General features: G+C 32.8%; 1 protein-coding gene across 1 annotated transcript; it reads left to right on the top strand.

Moving 5' to 3' along the window:
- Positions 1 to 1,734: 1,734 nt before the first annotated feature.
- LOC140374648 (uncharacterized) lies at positions 1,735 to 18,902 on the top strand. Its single transcript, XM_072461605.1, has 6 exons — positions 1,735 to 2,022; positions 2,243 to 2,268; positions 5,228 to 5,734; positions 5,814 to 5,962; positions 6,019 to 6,195; positions 18,756 to 18,902. Exons 1-6 carry the CDS (start codon positions 1,770 to 1,772, stop codon positions 18,802 to 18,804), a joined length of 1,161 nt encoding a protein of 386 aa, XP_072317706.1. The 5' UTR covers positions 1,735 to 1,769; the 3' UTR covers positions 18,805 to 18,902.
- The last annotated feature ends 681 nt before the right edge of the window (positions 18,903 to 19,583 follow it).

Raw genomic sequence — 19,583 nt, 5'->3', positions numbered from 1 at the left:
CGGCTCTTCTTCTCTAAAGTGCGGCTCTTCTTCTCTAATGTGCGGCTCTTCTTCTCTAATGTGCGGCTCTTCTTCTCTAAGGTGCGGCTCTTCTCCTCTAATGTGCGGCTCTTCTTCTCTAAGGTGCGGCTCTTCTCTAAGGTGCGGCTCTTCTCCTCTAATGTGCGGCTCTTCTTCTCTAAGGTGCGGCTCTTCTCTAATGTGCGGCTCTTCTCCTCTAATGTGCGGCTCTTCTTCTCTAAGGTGCGGCTCTTCTCCTCTAATGTGCGGCTCTTCTTCTCTAAGGTGCGGCTCTTCTCTAAGGTGCGGCTCTTCTCCTCTAATGTGCGGCTCTTCTTCTCTAAGGTGCGGCTCTTCTCCTCTAATGTGCGGCTCTTCTTCTCTAAAGTGCGGCTCTTCTCCTCTAATGTGCGGCTCTTCTTCTCTAAGGTGCGGCTCTTCTCCTCTAATGTGCGGCTCTTCTTCTCTAAGGTGCGGCTCTTCTCCTCTAATGTGCGGCTCTTCTTCTCTAAGGTGCGGCTCTTCTCCTCTAATGTGCGGCTCTTCTTCTCTAATGTGCGGCTCTTCTTCTCTAAGGTGCGGCTCTTCTCCTCTAATGTGCGGCTCTTCTCCTCTAATGTGCGGCTCTTCTCCTCTAATGTGCGGCTCTTCTCCTCTAATGTGCGGCTCTTCTTCTCTAAGGTGCGGCTCTTCTCCTCTAATGTGCGGCTCTTCTCCTCTAATGTGCGGCTCTTCTCCTCTAATGTGCGACTCTTCTCCTCTAATGTGCGGCTCTTCTTCTCTAATGTGCGGCTCTTCTTCTCTAAGGTGCGGCTCTTCTCTAATGTGCGGCTCTTCTTCTCTAAAGTGCGGCTCTTCTTCTCTAATGTGCGGCTCTTCTTCTCTAAGGTGCGGCTCTTCTTCTCTAATGTGCGGCTCTTCTTCTCTAATGTGCGGCTCTTCTCCTCTAATGTGCGGCTCTTCTTCTCTAATGTGCGGCTCTTCTTCTCTAAGGTGCGGCTCTTCTTCTCTAATGTGCGGCTCTTCTTCTCTAAGGTGCGGCTCTTCTCCTCTAATGTGCGGCTCTTCTCCTCTAATGTGCGGCTCTTCTCTAATGTGCGGCTCTTCTTCTCTAAGGTGCGGCTCTTCTTCTCTAATGTGCGGCTCTTCTTCTCTAATGTGCGGCTCTTCTTCTCTAAGGTGCGGCTCTTCTCCTCTAATGTGCGGCTCTTCTCCTCTAATGTGCGGCTCTTCTCCTCTAATGTGCGGCTCTTCTCCTCTAATGTGCTCTGTTCCTCTTCTTCTTCTTCCTGCACCTGGAGATATGGAGCCAAATAAAATATGACGTGAGAGACAAAGAGAGAGAGGGAGGAGTGTAGTTTTAATGCCTCAGGTGGGCTGGAGGCCGCCTCCTCACCTGCTCACAATTATTTTACATATTTAAACTAATAATAATATAACATAATTCTGAACAAATTATATTGTTTTTAGACTAAAAAAATAATTGAATACCATTTGACATCATTGGCTGATGGCCACTGACCCACTGACTCTAAACTCTAAATGAAAAGTGACCAGTGTCCAGACCAGTGTCCAGACCAGTGTCCAGACCAGTGTCCAGACCAGTGTCCAGACCAGGTCATCTTGGAAAAGGCAAATTTATCTGGCAACAGGTGACGTAATGTAGCATAAGCCCCACCCACAGCCACCGTTCATTGGCTGAAAAAGCGCCTGCGGAAAAGTCAGAAACACAAACCTCAGACGCGGAACCTCAAACTGCGCCTTCCACAATGTCCCGGGACAACGCGCCAGCGCAGATCCTGAACGTGCTGGAGCAGCTGGAGAACAAAGACCTGGAGAAGTTCCTGTTCCAGCTCCAGGAACCGGGACAGGAGCCGCGCATCAGAGCCGCAGACGTGGAGGACAAGTCCCGCGTCCAGGTCACGAAGCTGCTGCTGTCCCGGTGCACGGAGGCCGGGGCCGTGAGCAGGACCGCGCGCACTCTGCGGGACATCGGCTGTAACGAGGAGGCGCGCGGGCTGGGTGAGAGTCGTTGTGAAGAACAGCTTTACGCCGTGGTTGTGGCGCATGCGCAGTACACAGTGCGTCCAGAATCGAAACTAGAAAGTTCTCCAGGTTTATTCTGAAGATGGTTTGAAAAGAAGTGGTCATACAATCCACATTAACGCGCCATGATCTGTGTTTGAGACGCTGCAGACGCTCGTGCTGGTGTAACGTGTAACTGACATGATGTGTGTTACAGAGCAGTGGAGCAAAGCGCGCGCAGAGGTGAGACTGCAACGCCGGGAGTTTGACGCGTGTCCCTCCGTCTCTCAGCCCCATTTCACACTGTGAAAGCCGATGGCCAATAAACAGACATTACATTATTGAGCACTTCGTGTCTGTTATATGTCTGTCATGTGTCTGTTATATGTCTGTTGTGTGTCTGTCATGTGTCTGTTATATGTCTGTTGTGTGTCTGTCATGTGTCTGTTATATGTCTGTCATGTGTCTGTTGTGTGTCTGTCATGTGTCTGTTATATGTCTGTTGTGTGTCTGTTATATGTCTGTCATGTGTCTGTTATATGTCTGTTGTGTGTCTGTCATGTGTCTGTTATATGTCTGTTGTGTGTCTGTCATGTGTCTGTTATATGTCTGTCATGTGTCTGTTGTGTGTCTGTCATGTGTCTGTTATATGTCTGTTGTGTGTCTGTTATATGTCTGTTATATGTCTGTTGTGTGTCTGTTATATGTCTGTTGTGTGTCTGTTATATGTCTGTTATATGTCTGTTATGTGTCTGTTATATGTCTGTTGTGTCTGTCACGTGTCTGTTATATGTCTGTTATGTGTCTGTCATGTGTCTGTTATATGTCTGTCATGTGTCTGTTGTGTGTCTGTCATGTGTCTGTTATATGTCTGTCATGTGTCTGTTGTGTGTCTGTCATGTGTCTGTTATATGTCTGTTGTGTGTCTGTTATATGTCTGTTATATGTCTGTTGTGTGTCTGTTATATGTCTGTTGTGTGTCTGTTATATGTCTGTTATATGTCTGTTATGTGTCTGTTATATGTCTGTTGTGTGTCTGTTATATGTATGTTGTGTGTCTGTTATATGTCTGTTGTGTGTCTGTTATATGTCTGTTATATGTCTGTTATGTGTCTGTTATATGTCTGTTGTGTGTCTGTTATATGTATGTTGTGTGTCTGTTATATGTCTGTTGTGTGTCTGTTATATGTCTGTTGTGTGTCTGTTATATGTCTGTTATGTGTCTGTTATATGTATGTTGTGTGTCTGTTGTGTGTCTGTTATATGTCTGTTGTGTGTCTGTTATATGTCTGTTGTGTGTCTGTTATATGTCTGTTGTGTGTCTTTCATGTGTCTGTTATATGTCTGTTGTGTGTCTGTTATATGTCTGTTGTGTGTCTTTCATGTGTCTGTTGTGTGTCTGTCATGTGTCTGTTGTGTGTCTGTCATGTGTCTGTTGTGTGTCTGTCATGTGTCTGTTATATGTCTGTTGTGTCTGTCACGTGTCTGTTATATGTCTGTCATATGTCTGTTGTGTGTCTGTTATATGTCTGTTGTGTGTCTGTTGTGTGTCTGTTATATGTCTGTTATATGTCTGTTGTGTGTCTGTTATATGTCTGTTATATGTCTGTTATATGTCTGTTATATGTCTGTTGTGTGTCTGTTATATGTCTGTCATGTGTCTGTCATGTGTCTGTTGTGTGTCTGTTATGTGTCTGTTGTGTGTCTGTTGTGTGTCTGTTATATGTCTGTTATATGTCTGTTGTGTGTCTGTCATGTGTCTGTTGTGTGTTTGTCATGTGTCTGTTATATGTCTGTTGTGTGTCTGTCATGTGTCTGTTGTGTGTCTGTCATGTGTCTGTTGTGTGTCTGTTGTGTGTCTGTCATGTGTCTGTTGTGTGTCTGTCATGTGTCTGTTGTGTGTCTGTTGTGTGTCTGTCATGTGTCTGTTGTGTGTCTGTCATGTGTCTGTTATATGTCTGTTGTGTCTGTCACGTGTCTGTTGTATGTCTGTTATGTGTCTGTTGTGTGTCTGTTATATGTCTGTCATGTGTCTGTTGTGTGTCTGTCATGTGTCTGTTATATGTCTGTCATGTGTCTGTTGTGTGTCTGTCATGTGTCTGTTGTGTGTCTGTCATGTGTCTGTTATATGTCTGTTGTGTGTCTGTTATATGTCTGTTATATGTCTGTTGTGTGTCTGTTATATGTCTGTTGTGTGTCTGTTATATGTCTGTTATATGTCTGTTATGTGTCTGTTATATGTCTGTTGTGTGTCTGTTATATGTATGTTGTGTGTCTGTTATATGTCTGTTGTGTGTCTGTTATATGTCTGTTATATGTCTGTTATGTGTCTGTTATATGTCTGTTGTGTGTCTGTTATATGTATGTTGTGTGTCTGTTATATGTCTGTTGTGTGTCTGTTATATGTCTGTTGTGTGTCTGTTATATGTCTGTTATGTGTCTGTTATATGTATGTTGTGTGTCTGTTGTGTGTCTGTTATATGTCTGTTGTGTGTCTGTTATATGTCTGTTGTGTGTCTGTTATATGTCTGTTGTGTGTCTTTCATGTGTCTGTTATATGTCTGTTGTGTGTCTGTTATATGTCTGTTGTGTGTCTTTCATGTGTCTGTTGTGTGTCTGTCATGTGTCTGTTGTGTGTCTGTCATGTGTCTGTTGTGTGTCTGTCATGTGTCTGTTATATGTCTGTTGTGTGTCTGTCATGTGTCTGTTATATGTCTGTTGTGTCTGTCACGTGTCTGTTATATGTCTGTCATATGTCTGTTGTGTGTCTGTTATATGTCTGTTGTGTGTCTGTTGTGTGTCTGTTATATGTCTGTTATATGTCTGTTGTGTGTCTGTTATATGTCTGTTATATGTCTGTTATATGTCTGTTGTGTGTCTGTTATATGTCTGTCATGTGTCTGTCATGTGTCTGTTGTGTGTCTGTTATGTGTCTGTTGTGTGTCTGTTGTGTGTCTGTTATATGTCTGTTATATGTCTGTTGTGTGTCTGTCATGTGTCTGTTGTGTGTCTGTCATGTGTCTGTTGTGTGTCTGTTGTGTGTCTGTCATGTGTCTGTTGTGTGTCTGTTGTGTGTCTGTCATGTGTCTGTTGTGTGTCTGTCATGTGTCTGTTATATGTCTGTTGTGTCTGTCACGTGTCTGTTATATGTCTGTTATGTGTCTGTTGTGTGTCTGTTATATGTCTGTTGTGTGTCTTTCAGAAGCTCGGGCCGTCTCTGCGTTTCTCGCCCTGTTGTGTCCCGGGGCCGAGCCCAGAGGCTCAGGCTGTGCTCGGGGCCCGCTCACCGCTGCAGGAGCTGTCTGTGAACCAGGACCCTCGTGTGGACCAGGACCCTCGGGATGACCAGGACCCTCGTGTGGACCAGGACCCTCGGGATGACCAGGACCCTCATGTGGACCAGGACCCTCGTGTGGACCAGGACCCTCGGGAGGACCAGGACCCTCGGGATGACCAGGACCCTCGTGTGGACCAGGACCCTCGGGAGGACCAGGACCCTCGGGATGACCAGGACCATCAGGTGGACCGTCCTAAAGACCACCGTTGGGCACTGGGCCGGACCACCCTCGTATTCGACAAGCACAGAGGCAAGAGCTTTGATTGGCTGCTGGAGAACGACGTGGATTACGCCGTTTTCTTGGTGGCGACGCACCAGGAGCACAGCGAGCGGGGCCACAACACGCAGGACCCGGGACGCATGAGGAACAAGGTGCGCCACAAAGAAACCACAGACGTTTTACTTTGGTCTCTGCCAGTTTATGTCCTTTTGAAAGTGTTTTGTCTCTCAGGACGCTCTGGCTCAGTACGTGAGTCTTTTCCCCCACGTCATGACAGAAGTGCACTTTTATCGTGAAGGAATGGCTCCTCTAGGATTAAAAAAATATCGCAAATTACCTCTCATGGATTTGTACGACTCCAAAGAAGAGGAGAAGAAGAGGTAATAACTGATTACGACAAATGTTCAATAGAAAGATGATCACATGTGTTGTTTAGTTACGTGCAGTTTCTCCGAGAAATGGCCCCCAAGTGCACCAAAGGGTCAAAGATGGAGGCAGCCATTAAGTACATTCTACACCGCGATAAACACCAGCCACAAACCAGTGGCTCACACTGGCCGGGGAACGGGTGTGGAACCAACCGACTGAAGAGGAGCGCCACCAAGGGCAGAAGGTGAGACAGGGACAAAGACTAAAGGTAAAACTGTGGTAGGACCAAAGACCAGCTCAGATTTAGATCAAACCTGTTGGATATTTCAGAATGTAGTCACAGACTGAGCCCTCCTGTTGCCGTGTCAACGACACACACAAGCTCACCTGAAAGTGAACGGGACCTCAACCCAACCTTTCCCTTTAATTTAGTGCTTTTGACCTTTATTTGATCTGGAAAGTCCCAGATGCAGCATCTCTCTATCAGGGGGTCCTGCTAGCGTGTCCTGCTAGCATGTCCTGCTAGCATGTCCTGCTAGCATGTCTTGCTAGCATGTCTTGCTAGCATGTCCTGCTAGCTTGTCCTGCTAGCATGTCCTGCTTTTGCAGCATAAAATATGGCAGCATATAGTCATATAGTCATAAAGTCATAAAGTCATAAAGTCATAAAGTCATATAGTCATATAGTCATAAAGTCATAAAGTCATAAAGTCATATAGTCATAAAGTCATAAAGTCATAAAGTCATATAGTCATATAGTCATATAATCATAAAGTCATATAGTCATATAGTCATATAATCATAAAGTCATATAGTCATATAGTCATAAAGTCATATAGTCATAAAGTCATAAAGTCATAAAGTCATATAGTCATATAGTCATATAATCATAAAGTCATATAGTCATATAATCATAAAGTCATATAGTCATATAGTCATATAATCATAAAGTCATATAGTCATAAAGTCATATAGTCATATAGTCATATAATCATAAAGTCATAAAGTCATAAAATCATAAAGTCATATAGTCATATAGTCATATAGTCATATAATCATAAAGTCATATAGTCATATAGTCATAAAGTCATATAGTCATATAGTCATATAATCATAAAGTCATATAGTCATATAGTCATAAAGTCATATAGTCATATAATCATAAAGTCATATAGTCATATAGTCATAAAGTCATATAGTCATATAATCATAAAGTCATATAGTCATATAGTCATATAGTCATATAATCATAAAGTCATATAGTCATATAGTCATAAAGTCATATAGTCATATAGTCATATAGTCATATAATCATAAAGTCATATAGTCATATAATCATAAAGTCATATAGTCATATAATCATAAAGTCATATAGTCATATAGTCATATAATCATAAAGTCATATAGTCATATAGTCATAAAGTCATATAGTCATATAGTCATATAATCATAAAGTCATATAGTCATATAGTCATATAGTCATATAGTCATAAAGTCATATAGTCATATAATCATAAAGTCATATAGTCATATAATCATAAAGTCATATAGTCATATAGTCATATAATCATAAAGTCATATAGTCATATAATCATAAAGTCATATAGTCATATAGTCATATAGTCATATAATCATAAAGTCATATAGTCATATAGTCATATAATCATAAAGTCATATAGTCATATAGTCATATAGTCATATAGTCATAAAGTCATAAAGTCATAAAGTCATATAGTCATAAAGTCATATAGTCATATAGTCATATAGTCATAAAGTCATATAGTCATAAAGTCATAAAGTCATAAAGTAATATAGTCATAAAGTCATAAAGTCATAAAGTCATATAGTCATAAAGTCATAAAGTCATATAGTCATATAGTCATAAAGTCATAAAGTAATATAGTCATATAGTCATAAAGTCATAAAGTCATAAAGTCATATAGTCATATAGTCATAAAGTCATAAAGTCATATAGTCATATAGTCATATAGTCATAAAGTCATATAGTCATAAAGTCATATAGTCATATAATCATAAAGTCATATAGTCATAAAGTCATAAAGTCATAAAGTCATATAGTCATAAAGTCATAAAGTCATATAGTCATATAGTCATAAAGTCATAAAGTAATATAGTCATATAGTCATAAAGTCATAAAGTCATAAAGTCATATAGTCATATAGTCATAAAGTCATAAAGTCATATAGTCATATAGTCATAAAGTCATAAAGTCATATAGTCATATAGTCATAAAGTCATAAAGTCATAAAGTCATATAGTCATATAGTCATAAAGTCATAAAGTCATATAGTCATATAGTCATATAGTCATAAAGTCATAAAGTCATATAGTCATATAGTCATAAAGTCATAAAGTCATATAGTCATATAGTCATAAAGTCATAAAGTAATATAGTCATATAGTCATAAAGTCATAAAGTCATAAAGTCATATAGTCATATAGTCATATAGTCATAAAGTCATATAGTCATATAGTCATAAAGTCATAAAGTCATAAAGTCATATAGTCATATAGTCATATAGTCATAAAGTCATAAAGTCATAAAGTCATATAGTCATAAAGTCATAAAGTCATATAGTCATATAGTCATAAAGTCATAAAGTCATAAAGTCATATAGTCATATAGTCATAAAGTCATAAAGTCATATAGTCATATAGTCATATAGTCATAAAGTCATAAAGTCATATAGTCATATAGTCATAAAGTCATAAAGTCATATAGTCATATAGTCATAAAGTCATAAAGTCATATAGTCATATAGTCATATAGTCATAAAGTCATAAAGTCATATAGTCATATAGTCATATAGTCATAAAGTCATAAAGTCATATAGTTAAAGTCATATAGTCATATAGTCATATAGTCATAAAGTCATAAAGTAATATAGTCATATAGTCATAAAGTCATAAAGTCATATAGTCATATAGTCATAAAGTCATAAAGTCATATAGTCATATAGTCATATAGTCATAAAGTCATAAAGTCATAAAGTCATATAGTCATAAAGTCATAAAGTCATATAGTCATATAGTCATATAGTCATATAGTCATATAGTCATAAAGTCATAAAGTCATAAAGTAATATAGTCATATAGTCATAAAGTCATAAAGTCATAAAGTCATATAGTCATATAGTCATATAATCATAAAGTCATATAGTCATATAGTCATATAGTCATAAAGTCATATAGTCATATAGTCATAAAGTCATATAGTCATAAAGTCATAAAGTCATATAGTCATATAGTCATATAGTCATATAATCATAAAGTCATATAGTCATAAAGTCATAAAGTCATAAAGTCATATAGTCATAAAGTCATAAAGTCATAAAGTCATATAGTCATATAGTCATATAGTCATATAATCATAAAGTCATATAGTCATATAGTCATAAAGTCATAAAGTCATATAGTCATATAGTCATATAGTCATATAATCATAAAGTCATATAGTCATATAGTCATATAATCATAAAGTCATATAGTCATATAGTCATAAAGTCATATAGTCATAAAGTCATAAAGTCATAAAGTCATATAGTCATATAGTCATATAATCATAAAGTCATATAGTCATATAGTCATAAAGTCATATAGTCATATAGTCATATAGTCATAAAGTCATATAGTCATAAAGTCATATAGTCATATAGTCATATAGTCATAAAGTCATATAGTCATAAAGTCATAAAGTCATATAGTCATATAGTCATATAGTCATATAGTCATAAAGTCATATAGTCATATAGTCATAAAGTCATATAGTCATATAGTCATATAAGTCATAAAGTCATATAGTCATATAGTCATAAAGTCATATAGTCATATAATCATAAAGTCATATAGTCATATAGTCATAAAGTCATATAGTCATATAGTCATAAAGTCATATAGTCATATAGTCATATAGTCATATAGTCATAAAGTCATATAGTCATATAGTCATAAAGTCATATAGTCATATAGTCATATAGTCATATAGTCATAAAGTCATATAGTCATATAAGTCATAAAGTCATATAGTCATATAATCATAAAGTCATATAGTCATATAGTCATATAAGTCATAAAGTCATATAGTCATATAGTCATAAAGTCATATAGTCATATAGTCATATAGTCATAAAGTCATATAGTCATATAGTCATATAGTCATATAGTCATATAGTCATAAAGTCATATAGTCATATAGTCATAAAGTCATATAGTCATATAAGTCATAAAGTCATATAGTCATATAGTCATATAATCATAAAGTCATATAGTCATATAGTCATAAAGTCATATAGTCATATAGTCATATAGTCATATAATCATAAAGTCATATAGTCATATAGTCATATAATCATAAAGTCATATAGTCATATAGTCATATAGTCATATAGTCATAAAGTCATAAAGTCATAAAGTCATATAGTCATAAAGTCATATAGTCATATAGTCATATAGTCATAAAGTCATATAGTCATAAAGTCATAAAGTCATATAGTCATATAGTCATAAAGTCATAAAGTCATAAAGTCATATAGTCATAAAGTCATAAAGTCATATAGTCATATAGTCATAAAGTCATAAAGTAATATAGTCATATAGTCATAAAGTCATAAAGTCATAAAGTCATATAGTCATATAGTCATAAAGTCATAAAGTCATATAGTCATATAGTCATATAGTCATAAAGTCATATAGTCATAAAGTCATATAGTCATATAATCATAAAGTCATATAGTCATAAAGTCATAAAGTCATAAAGTCATATAGTCATAAAGTCATAAAGTCATATAGTCATATAGTCATAAAGTCATAAAGTAATATAGTCATATAGTCATAAAGTCATAAAGTCATAAAGTCATATAGTCATATAGTCATAAAGTCATAAAGTCATATAGTCATATAGTCATAAAGTCATAAAGTCATATAGTCATATAGTCATAAAGTCATAAAGTCATATAGTCATATAGTCATAAAGTCATAAAGTCATATAGTCATATAGTCATATAGTCATAAAGTCATAAAGTCATATAGTCATATAGTCATAAAGTCATAAAGTCATATAGTCATATAGTCATAAAGTCATAAAGTCATATAGTCATATAGTCATAAAGTCATAAAGTCATAAAGTCATATAGTCATATAGTCATATAGTCATAAAGTCATATAGTCATATAGTCATAAAGTCATAAAGTCATAAAGTCATATAGTCATATAGTCATAAAGTCATAAAGTCATAAAGTCATATAGTCATAAAGTCATAAAGTCATAAAGTCATATAGTCATATAGTCATAAAGTCATAAAGTCATAAAGTCATATAGTCATATAGTCATAAAGTCATAAAGTCATATAGTCATATAGTCATAAAGTCATAAAGTCATAAAGTAATATAGTCATAAAGTCATAAAGTCATATAGTCATATAGTCATATAGTCATAAAGTCATAAAGTCATATAGTCATATAGTCATATAGTCATAAAGTCATAAAGTCATATAGTCATATAGTCATATAATCATAAAGTCATATAGTCATATAGTCATATAGTCATAAAGTCATATAGTCATATAGTCATAAAGTCATATAGTCATAAAGTCATATAGTCATATAATCATAAAGTCATATAGTCATATAGTCATAAAGTCATATAGTCATATAAGTCATAAAGTCATATAGTCATATAGTCATATAATCATAAAGTCATATAGTCATATAGTCATAAAGTCATATAGTCATATAGTCATATAGTCATATAATCATAAAGTCATATAGTCATATAGTCATATAGTCATATAATCATAAAGTCATATAGTCATATAGTCATATAGTCATATAGTCATAAAGTCATATAGTCATAAAGTCATATAGTCATATAGTCATATAGTCATAAAGTCATATAGTCATATAGTCATAAAGTCATAAAGTCATAAAGTAATATAGTCATAAAGTCATAAAGTCATAAAGTCATATAGTCATAAAGTCATAAAGTAATATAGTCATATAGTCATAAAGTCATAAAGTCATAAAGTCATATAGTCATATAGTCATAAAGTCATAAAGTCATATAGTCATATAGTCATATAGTCATAAAGTCATAAAGTCATATAGTCATATAGTCATATAGTCATATAATCATAAAGTCATATAGTCATAAAGTCATAAAGTCATATAGTCATAAAGTCATAAAGTCATATAGTCATATAGTCATATAGTCATAAAGTCATAAAGTAATATAGTCATATAGTCATAAAGTCATAAAGTCATATAGTCATAAAGTCATAAAGTCATATAGTCATATAGTCATATAGTCATAAAGTCATAAAGTCATAAAGTCATATAGTCATAAAGTCATAAAGTCATATAGTCATATAGTCATAAAGTCATAAAGTCATATAGTCATATAGTCATATAGTCATAAAGTCATAAAGTCATATAGTCATAAAGTCATATAGTCATAAAGTCATAAAGTCATAAAGTCATATAGTCATAAAGTCATAAAGTCATATAGTCATATAGTCATATAATCATAAAGTCATATAGTCATATAGTCATATAATCATAAAGTCATAAAGTCATATAGTCATATAGTCATAAAGTCATATAGTCATAAAGTCATAAAGTCATAAAGTAATATAGTCATAAAGTCATAAAGTCATAAAGTCATATAGTCATATAATCATAAAGTCATATAGTCATATAGTCATATAGTCATAAAGTCATAAAGTCATAAAGTCATAAAGTCATAAAGTCATATAGTCATATAGTCATAAAGTCATAAAGTCATATAGTCATATAGTCATATAGTCATATAGTCATAAAGTCATATAGTCATATAGTCATATAGTCATATAGTCATAAAGTCATATAGTCATATAATCATAAAGTCATATAGTCATAAAGTCATAAAGTCATATAGTCATAAAGTCATATAGTCATATAGTCATATAGTCATAAAGTCATAAAGTCATATAGTCATAAAGTCATAAAGTCATATAGTCATATAGTCATAAAGTCATAAAGTCATATAGTCATATAGTCATAAAGTCATAAAGTCATAAAGTCATATAGTCATAAAGTCATAAAGTCATATAGTCATATAGTCATAAAGTCATAAAGTCATATAGTCATATAGTCATATAGTCATAAAGTCATAAAGTAATATAGTCATATAGTCATAAAGTCATAAAGTCATAAAGTCATAAAGTCATATAGTCATATAGTCATAAAGTCATAAAGTCATAAAGTCATATAGTCATATAGTCATATAGTCATAAAGTCATATAGTCATATAGTCATATAATCATAAAGTCATATAGTCATATAGTCATAAAGTCATATAGTCATATAGTCATATAATCATAAAGTCATATAGTCATATAGTCATATAGTCATAAAGTCATATAGTCATATAATCATATAATCATAAAGTCATATAGTCATATAATCATAAAGTCATATAGTCATATAGTCATATAATCATAAAGTCATATAGTCATATAATCATAAAGTCATATAGTCATATAGTCATATAGTCATATAATCATAAAGTCATATAGTCATATAGTCATATAATCATAAAGTCATATAGTCATATAGTCATATAGTCATATAGTCATAAAGTCATAAAGTCATAAAGTCATATAGTCATAAAGTCATATAGTCATATAGTCATATAGTCATAAAGTCATATAGTCATAAAGTCATAAAGTCATAAAGTAATATAGTCATAAAGTCATAAAGTCATAAAGTCATATAGTCATAAAGTCATAAAGTCATATAGTCATATAGTCATATAGTCATAAAGTCATAAAGTAATATAGTCATATAGTCATAAAGTCATAAAGTCATAAAGTCATATAGTCATATAGTCATAAAGTCATAAAGTCATAAAGTCATATAGTCATATAGTCATAAAGTCATATAGTCATATAGTCATATAGTCATAAAGTCATAAAGTCATATAGTCATATAGTCATATAGTCATATAATCATAAAGTCATATAGTCATAAAGTCATAAAGTCATATAGTCATAAAGTCATAAAGTCATATAGTCATATAGTCATATAGTCATAAAGTCATAAAGTAATATAGTCATATAGTCATAAAGTCATAAAGTCATATAGTCATATAGTCATAAAGTCATAAAGTCATATAGTCATATAGTCATATAGTCATATAGTCATAAAGTCATAAAGTCATAAAGTCATATAGTCATAAAGTCATAAAGTCATATAGTCATATAGTCATAAAGTCATATAGTCATATAGTCATAAAGTCATAAAGTCATAAAGTCATATAATCATATAGTCATATAGTCATATAATCATAAAGTCATATAGTCATATAGTCATATAATCATAAAGTCATATAGTCATATAGTCATATAATCATAAAGTCATAAAGTCATATAGTCATATAGTCATAAAGTCATATAGTCATAAAGTCATAAAGTCATAAAGTAATATAGTCATAAAGTCATAAAGTCATATAGTCATATAATCATAAAGTCATATAGTCATATAGTCATATAGTCATAAAGTCATAAAGTCATAAAGTCATAAAGTCATATAGTCATATAGTCATAAAGTCATAAAGTCATATAGTCATATAGTCATATAGTCATATAGTCATAAAGTCATATAGTCATATAGTCATATAGTCATAAAGTCATATAGTCATATAATCATAAAGTCATATAGTCATAAAGTCATAAAGTCATATAGTCATAAAGTCATAAAGTCATATAGTCATATAGTCATATAGTCATAAAGTCATAAAGTCATATAGTCATAAAGTCATAAAGTCATATAGTCATATAGTCATAAAGTCATAAAGTCATATAGTCATATAGTCATAAAGTCATAAAGTCATATAGTCATAAAGTCATAAAGTCATATAGTCATATAGTCATAAAGTCATAAAGTCATATAGTCATATAGTCATAAAGTCATAAAGTAATATAGTCATATAGTCATAAAGTCATAAAGTCATAAAGTCATATAGTCATATAGTCATAAAGTCATAAAGTCATAAAGTCATATAGTCATATAGTCATATAGTCATAAAGTCATATAGTCATATAGTCATATAATCATAAAGTCATATAGTCATATAGTCATAAAGTCATATAGTCATATAGTCATATAATCATAAAGTCATATAGTCATATAGTCATATAGTCATATAGTCATAAAGTCATATAGTCATATAATCATAAAGTCATATAGTCATATAATCATAAAGTCATATAGTCATATAGTCATATAATCATAAAGTCATATAGTCATATAATCATAAAGTCATATAGTCATATAGTCATATAGTCATATAATCATAAAGTCATATAGTCATATAGTCATATAATCATAAAGTCATATAGTCATATAGTCATATAGTCATAAAGTCATAAAGTCATAAAGTCATATAGTCATAAAGTCATATAGTCATATAGTCATATAGTCATAAAGTCATATAGTCATAAAGTCATAAAGTCATAAAGTAATAAAGTAATATAGTCATAAAGTCATAAAGTCATAAAGTCATATAGTCATATAGTCATATAGTCATAAAGTCATAAAGTAATATAGTCATATAGTCATAAAGTCATAAAGTCATAAAGTCATATAGTCATATAGTCATAAAGTCATAAAGTCATATAGTCATATAGTCATATAGTCATAAAGTCATAAAGTCATATAGTCATATAGTCATAAAGTCATATAGTCATATAATCATAAAGTCATATAGTCATAAAGTCATAAAGTCATAAAGTCATATAGTCATAAAGTCATAAAGTCATATAGTCATATAGTCATAAAGTCATAAAGTAATATAGTCATATAGTCATAAAGTCATAAAGTCATAAAGTCATATAGTCATATAGTCATAAAGTCATAAAGTCATATAGTCATATAGTCATATAGTCATAAAGTCATAAAGTAATATAGTCATATAGTCATAAAGTCATAAAGTCATAAAGTCATATAGTCATATAGTCATATAGTCATAAAGTCATATAGTCATATAGTCATAAAGTCATAAAGTCATAAAGTCATATAGTCATATAGTCATAAAGTCATAAAGTCATAAAGTCATATAGTCATATAGTCATATAGTCATAAAGTCATAAAGTCATATAGTCATATAGTCATAAAGTCATAAAGTCATATAGTCATATAGTCATAAAGTCATAAAGTAATATAGTCATATAGTCATAAAGTCATAAAGTCATATAGTCATATAGTCATATAGTCATAAAGTCATATAGTCATATAGTCATATAGTCATAAAGTCATAAAGTCATAAAGTCATATAGTCATATAGTCATATAGTCATAAAGTCATAAAGTCATAAAGTCATATAGTCATAAAGTCATAAAGTCATAAAGTCATATAGTCATATAGTCATAAAGTCATAAAGTCATAAAGTCATATAGTCATATAGTCATAAAGTCATAAAGTCATATAGTCATATAGTCATATAGTCATAAAGTCATAAAGTAATATAGTCATAAAGTCATAAAGTCATATAGTCATATAGTCATATAGTCATAAAGTCATAAAGTCATATAGTCATATAGTCATATAGTCATAAAGTCATAAAGTCATATAGTCATATAGTCATATAATCATAAAGTCATATAGTCATATAGTCATATAGTCATAAAGTCATATAGTCATATAATCATAAAGTCATATAGTCATAAAGTCATATAGTCATATAATCATAAAGTCATATAGTCATATAATCATAAAGTCATATAGTCATATAATCATAAAGTCATATAGTCATATAGTCATATAATCATAAAGTCATATAGTCATATAATCATAAAGTCATATAGTCATATAGTCATATAGTCATATAATCATAAAGTCATATAGTCATATAGTCATATAGTCATATAATCATAAAGTCATATAGTCATATAGTCATATAGTCATATAGTCATAAAGTCATAAAGTCATATAGTCATAAAGTCATATAGTCATATAGTCATATAGTCATAAAGTCATATAGTCATAAAGTCATAAAGTCATAAAGTAATATAGTCATAAAGTCATAAAGTCATATAGTCATAAAGTCATAAAGTCATATAGTCATATAGTCATATAGTCATAAAGTCATAAAGTAATATAGTCATATAGTCATAAAGTCATAAAGTCATATAGTCATATAGTCATAAAGTCATAAAGTCATATAGTCATATAGTCATATAGTCATAAAGTCATAAAGTCATATAGTCATATAGTCATATAGTCATATAATCATAAAGTCATATAGTCATAAAGTCATAAAGTCATATAGTCATAAAGTCATAAAGTCATATAGTCATATAGTCATAAAGTCATAAAGTAATATAGTCATATAGTCATAAAGTCATAAAGTCATATAGTCATATAGTCATAAAGTCATATAGTCATATAGTCATATAGTCATATAGTCATAAAGTCATAAAGTCATAAAGTCATATAGTCATAAATTCATAAAGTCATATAGTCATATAGTCATAAAGTCATAAAGTCATATAGTCATATAGTCATAAAGTCATAAAGTCATAAAGTCATATAGTCATATAGTCATATAGTCATATAATCATAAAGTCATATAGTCATATAGTCATATAATCATAAAGTCATATAGTCATATAATCATAAAGTCATAAAGTCATATAGTCATATAGTCATAAAGTCATATAGTCATAAAGTCATAAAGTCATAAAGTAATATAGTCATATAGTCATAAAGTCATATAGTCATATAATCATAAAGTCATATAGTCATAAAGTCATATAGTCATATAATCATAAAGTCATATAGTCATATAATCATAAAGTCATATAGTCATATAATCATAAAGTCATATAGTCATATAGTCATATAATCATAAAGTCATATAGTCATATAATCATAAAGTCATATAGTCATATAGTCATATAATCATAAAGTCATATAGTCATATAATCATATAGTCATAAAGTCATATAGTCATATAATCATAAAGTCATATAGTCATATAGTCATATAGTCATATAGTCATATAGTCATATAGTCATAAAGTCATATAGTCATATAGTCATATAGTCATATAGTCATATAGTCATATAGTCATAAAGTCATATAGTCATATAGTCATAAAGTCATATAGTCATATAGTCATAACCCCAGGTCTCGGGGAACACAGGGCCCTGAACAAAGAAGATTAGTTTCAGGTGAAACTTAAACAGTGTAAACAGATCAACAGGATGGCGGATATCAGGAAACTCCTCCCAGAGGGCGGGGCTTATGCAGCCCATAGTAGTGTTAGAATCTGAGTCCTCAGAATAGATCCACACGCTGGACGCTACCATGGTTTTTAATTTATGTGAATCATACAGACTGTAAAACAAAGACAGCTACATTATTAACAATATAAAGAAAATCATAAATCATGTCTTATTTTCATCGATAAAACACATTTATAAATATTCTCTGTCGACAGGTCTCTGTATTTCAACCTTTATTTGGTCGATAATGTATTTAAAGTCTCAGTGAACAACAGAAAGAATCGCTGACCAGTCGACTTCTTGAATAACCGTTAGTTGTAACTGTCCACCGCACGATCGGTCAGTGGATCGGTCAGTGGATCGGTCAGTGGATCGGTCAGTGTCCTGGACTGTGCAGACCGAGCCCACTTTAGTTTGGATTGTGGCTCATTTTGTTTTTCTTGATTGATTTGTGGATTTGAGGACATCTAGACTCCGCCCCTTCAGTTTGAACATATAATCACTTTCCCTCTTTGTTCTTCCAGAGGCGCGTCTTCTGCCTCGAAGCGGAGACGCCGAAGCAGCAGAAACTAAAGACGGAGGAAGTTTGGTCATTTTAACCACTCACAAATCATCCTCAAATATGTTTTTAGAAGATGTGGAGCTGATCATTTCTCGCTCTTTAGTTTGAAATAAAAGCTCAAATCCAGAAGTGTGTTTTTATCTGTTGTGTCCAGCGGTTCTCAAATTGTGGTTCACAGACCACTTACTTTTACTTTTACTCTTTCAGACAATGTTCTAGAATGAATGATTATATTTATTTGAAGACATTTATCAGGGATTATTTTTAAAGTTTTTTTGTGTCGGATTTAACCAAGAGAAGAAGAAGTTAGTTAGTTACAAACCCATGACGTTCTCACACGAGGCCTCCTCCGCTCTGGTCGATCTGTTCATTTTTCCATCCACGTTGAGCCTCAGCGTCGTGGGATAAAGAGCGTAATCCACGTCTCGGGCGAGATTTCACTGGGTCAAAAGTCTCTGGATCTTTCTCTCATGGCGGTTGTTGAAGAAAGAGATTTGGGGCTTGGTAGTTCCGGGTCGAGACGTCTGGACACGGCGTTTGTCACTGACGCTATGGACCTCCAGTATAATCGCTCTTGGACGCTTGTTCGGGGCTTTGGGAGCCACAGCGACGCCGCCAGTCTTTATTTTCCCATCTTTTGTTGGAAGATTTAGATATTCAGGGATCCACGTCCGGAGCAGGAGCTGTGGTCATTCCCGGCAGTAAGTCAGACCTTCTAAAGCTTTCCAAATGCAGAAGACAAATTCCCAAACAATAAAGTGAACCTCAACTTCAACTTGCAGTTAAAACA

Source organism: Eucyclogobius newberryi, unplaced genomic scaffold (assembly GCF_026437365.1).
Source record: "Eucyclogobius newberryi isolate DKJ021-1_F unplaced genomic scaffold, fEucNew1.0.hap1 SCAF_3, whole genome shotgun sequence".
Taxonomy (NCBI): Eukaryota; Metazoa; Chordata; class Actinopteri; order Gobiiformes; family Gobiidae; genus Eucyclogobius; species Eucyclogobius newberryi.
The sequence above is the reverse complement of the archived record's forward strand: the minus strand, read 5'-3'. Positions and strand labels throughout refer to the sequence as shown.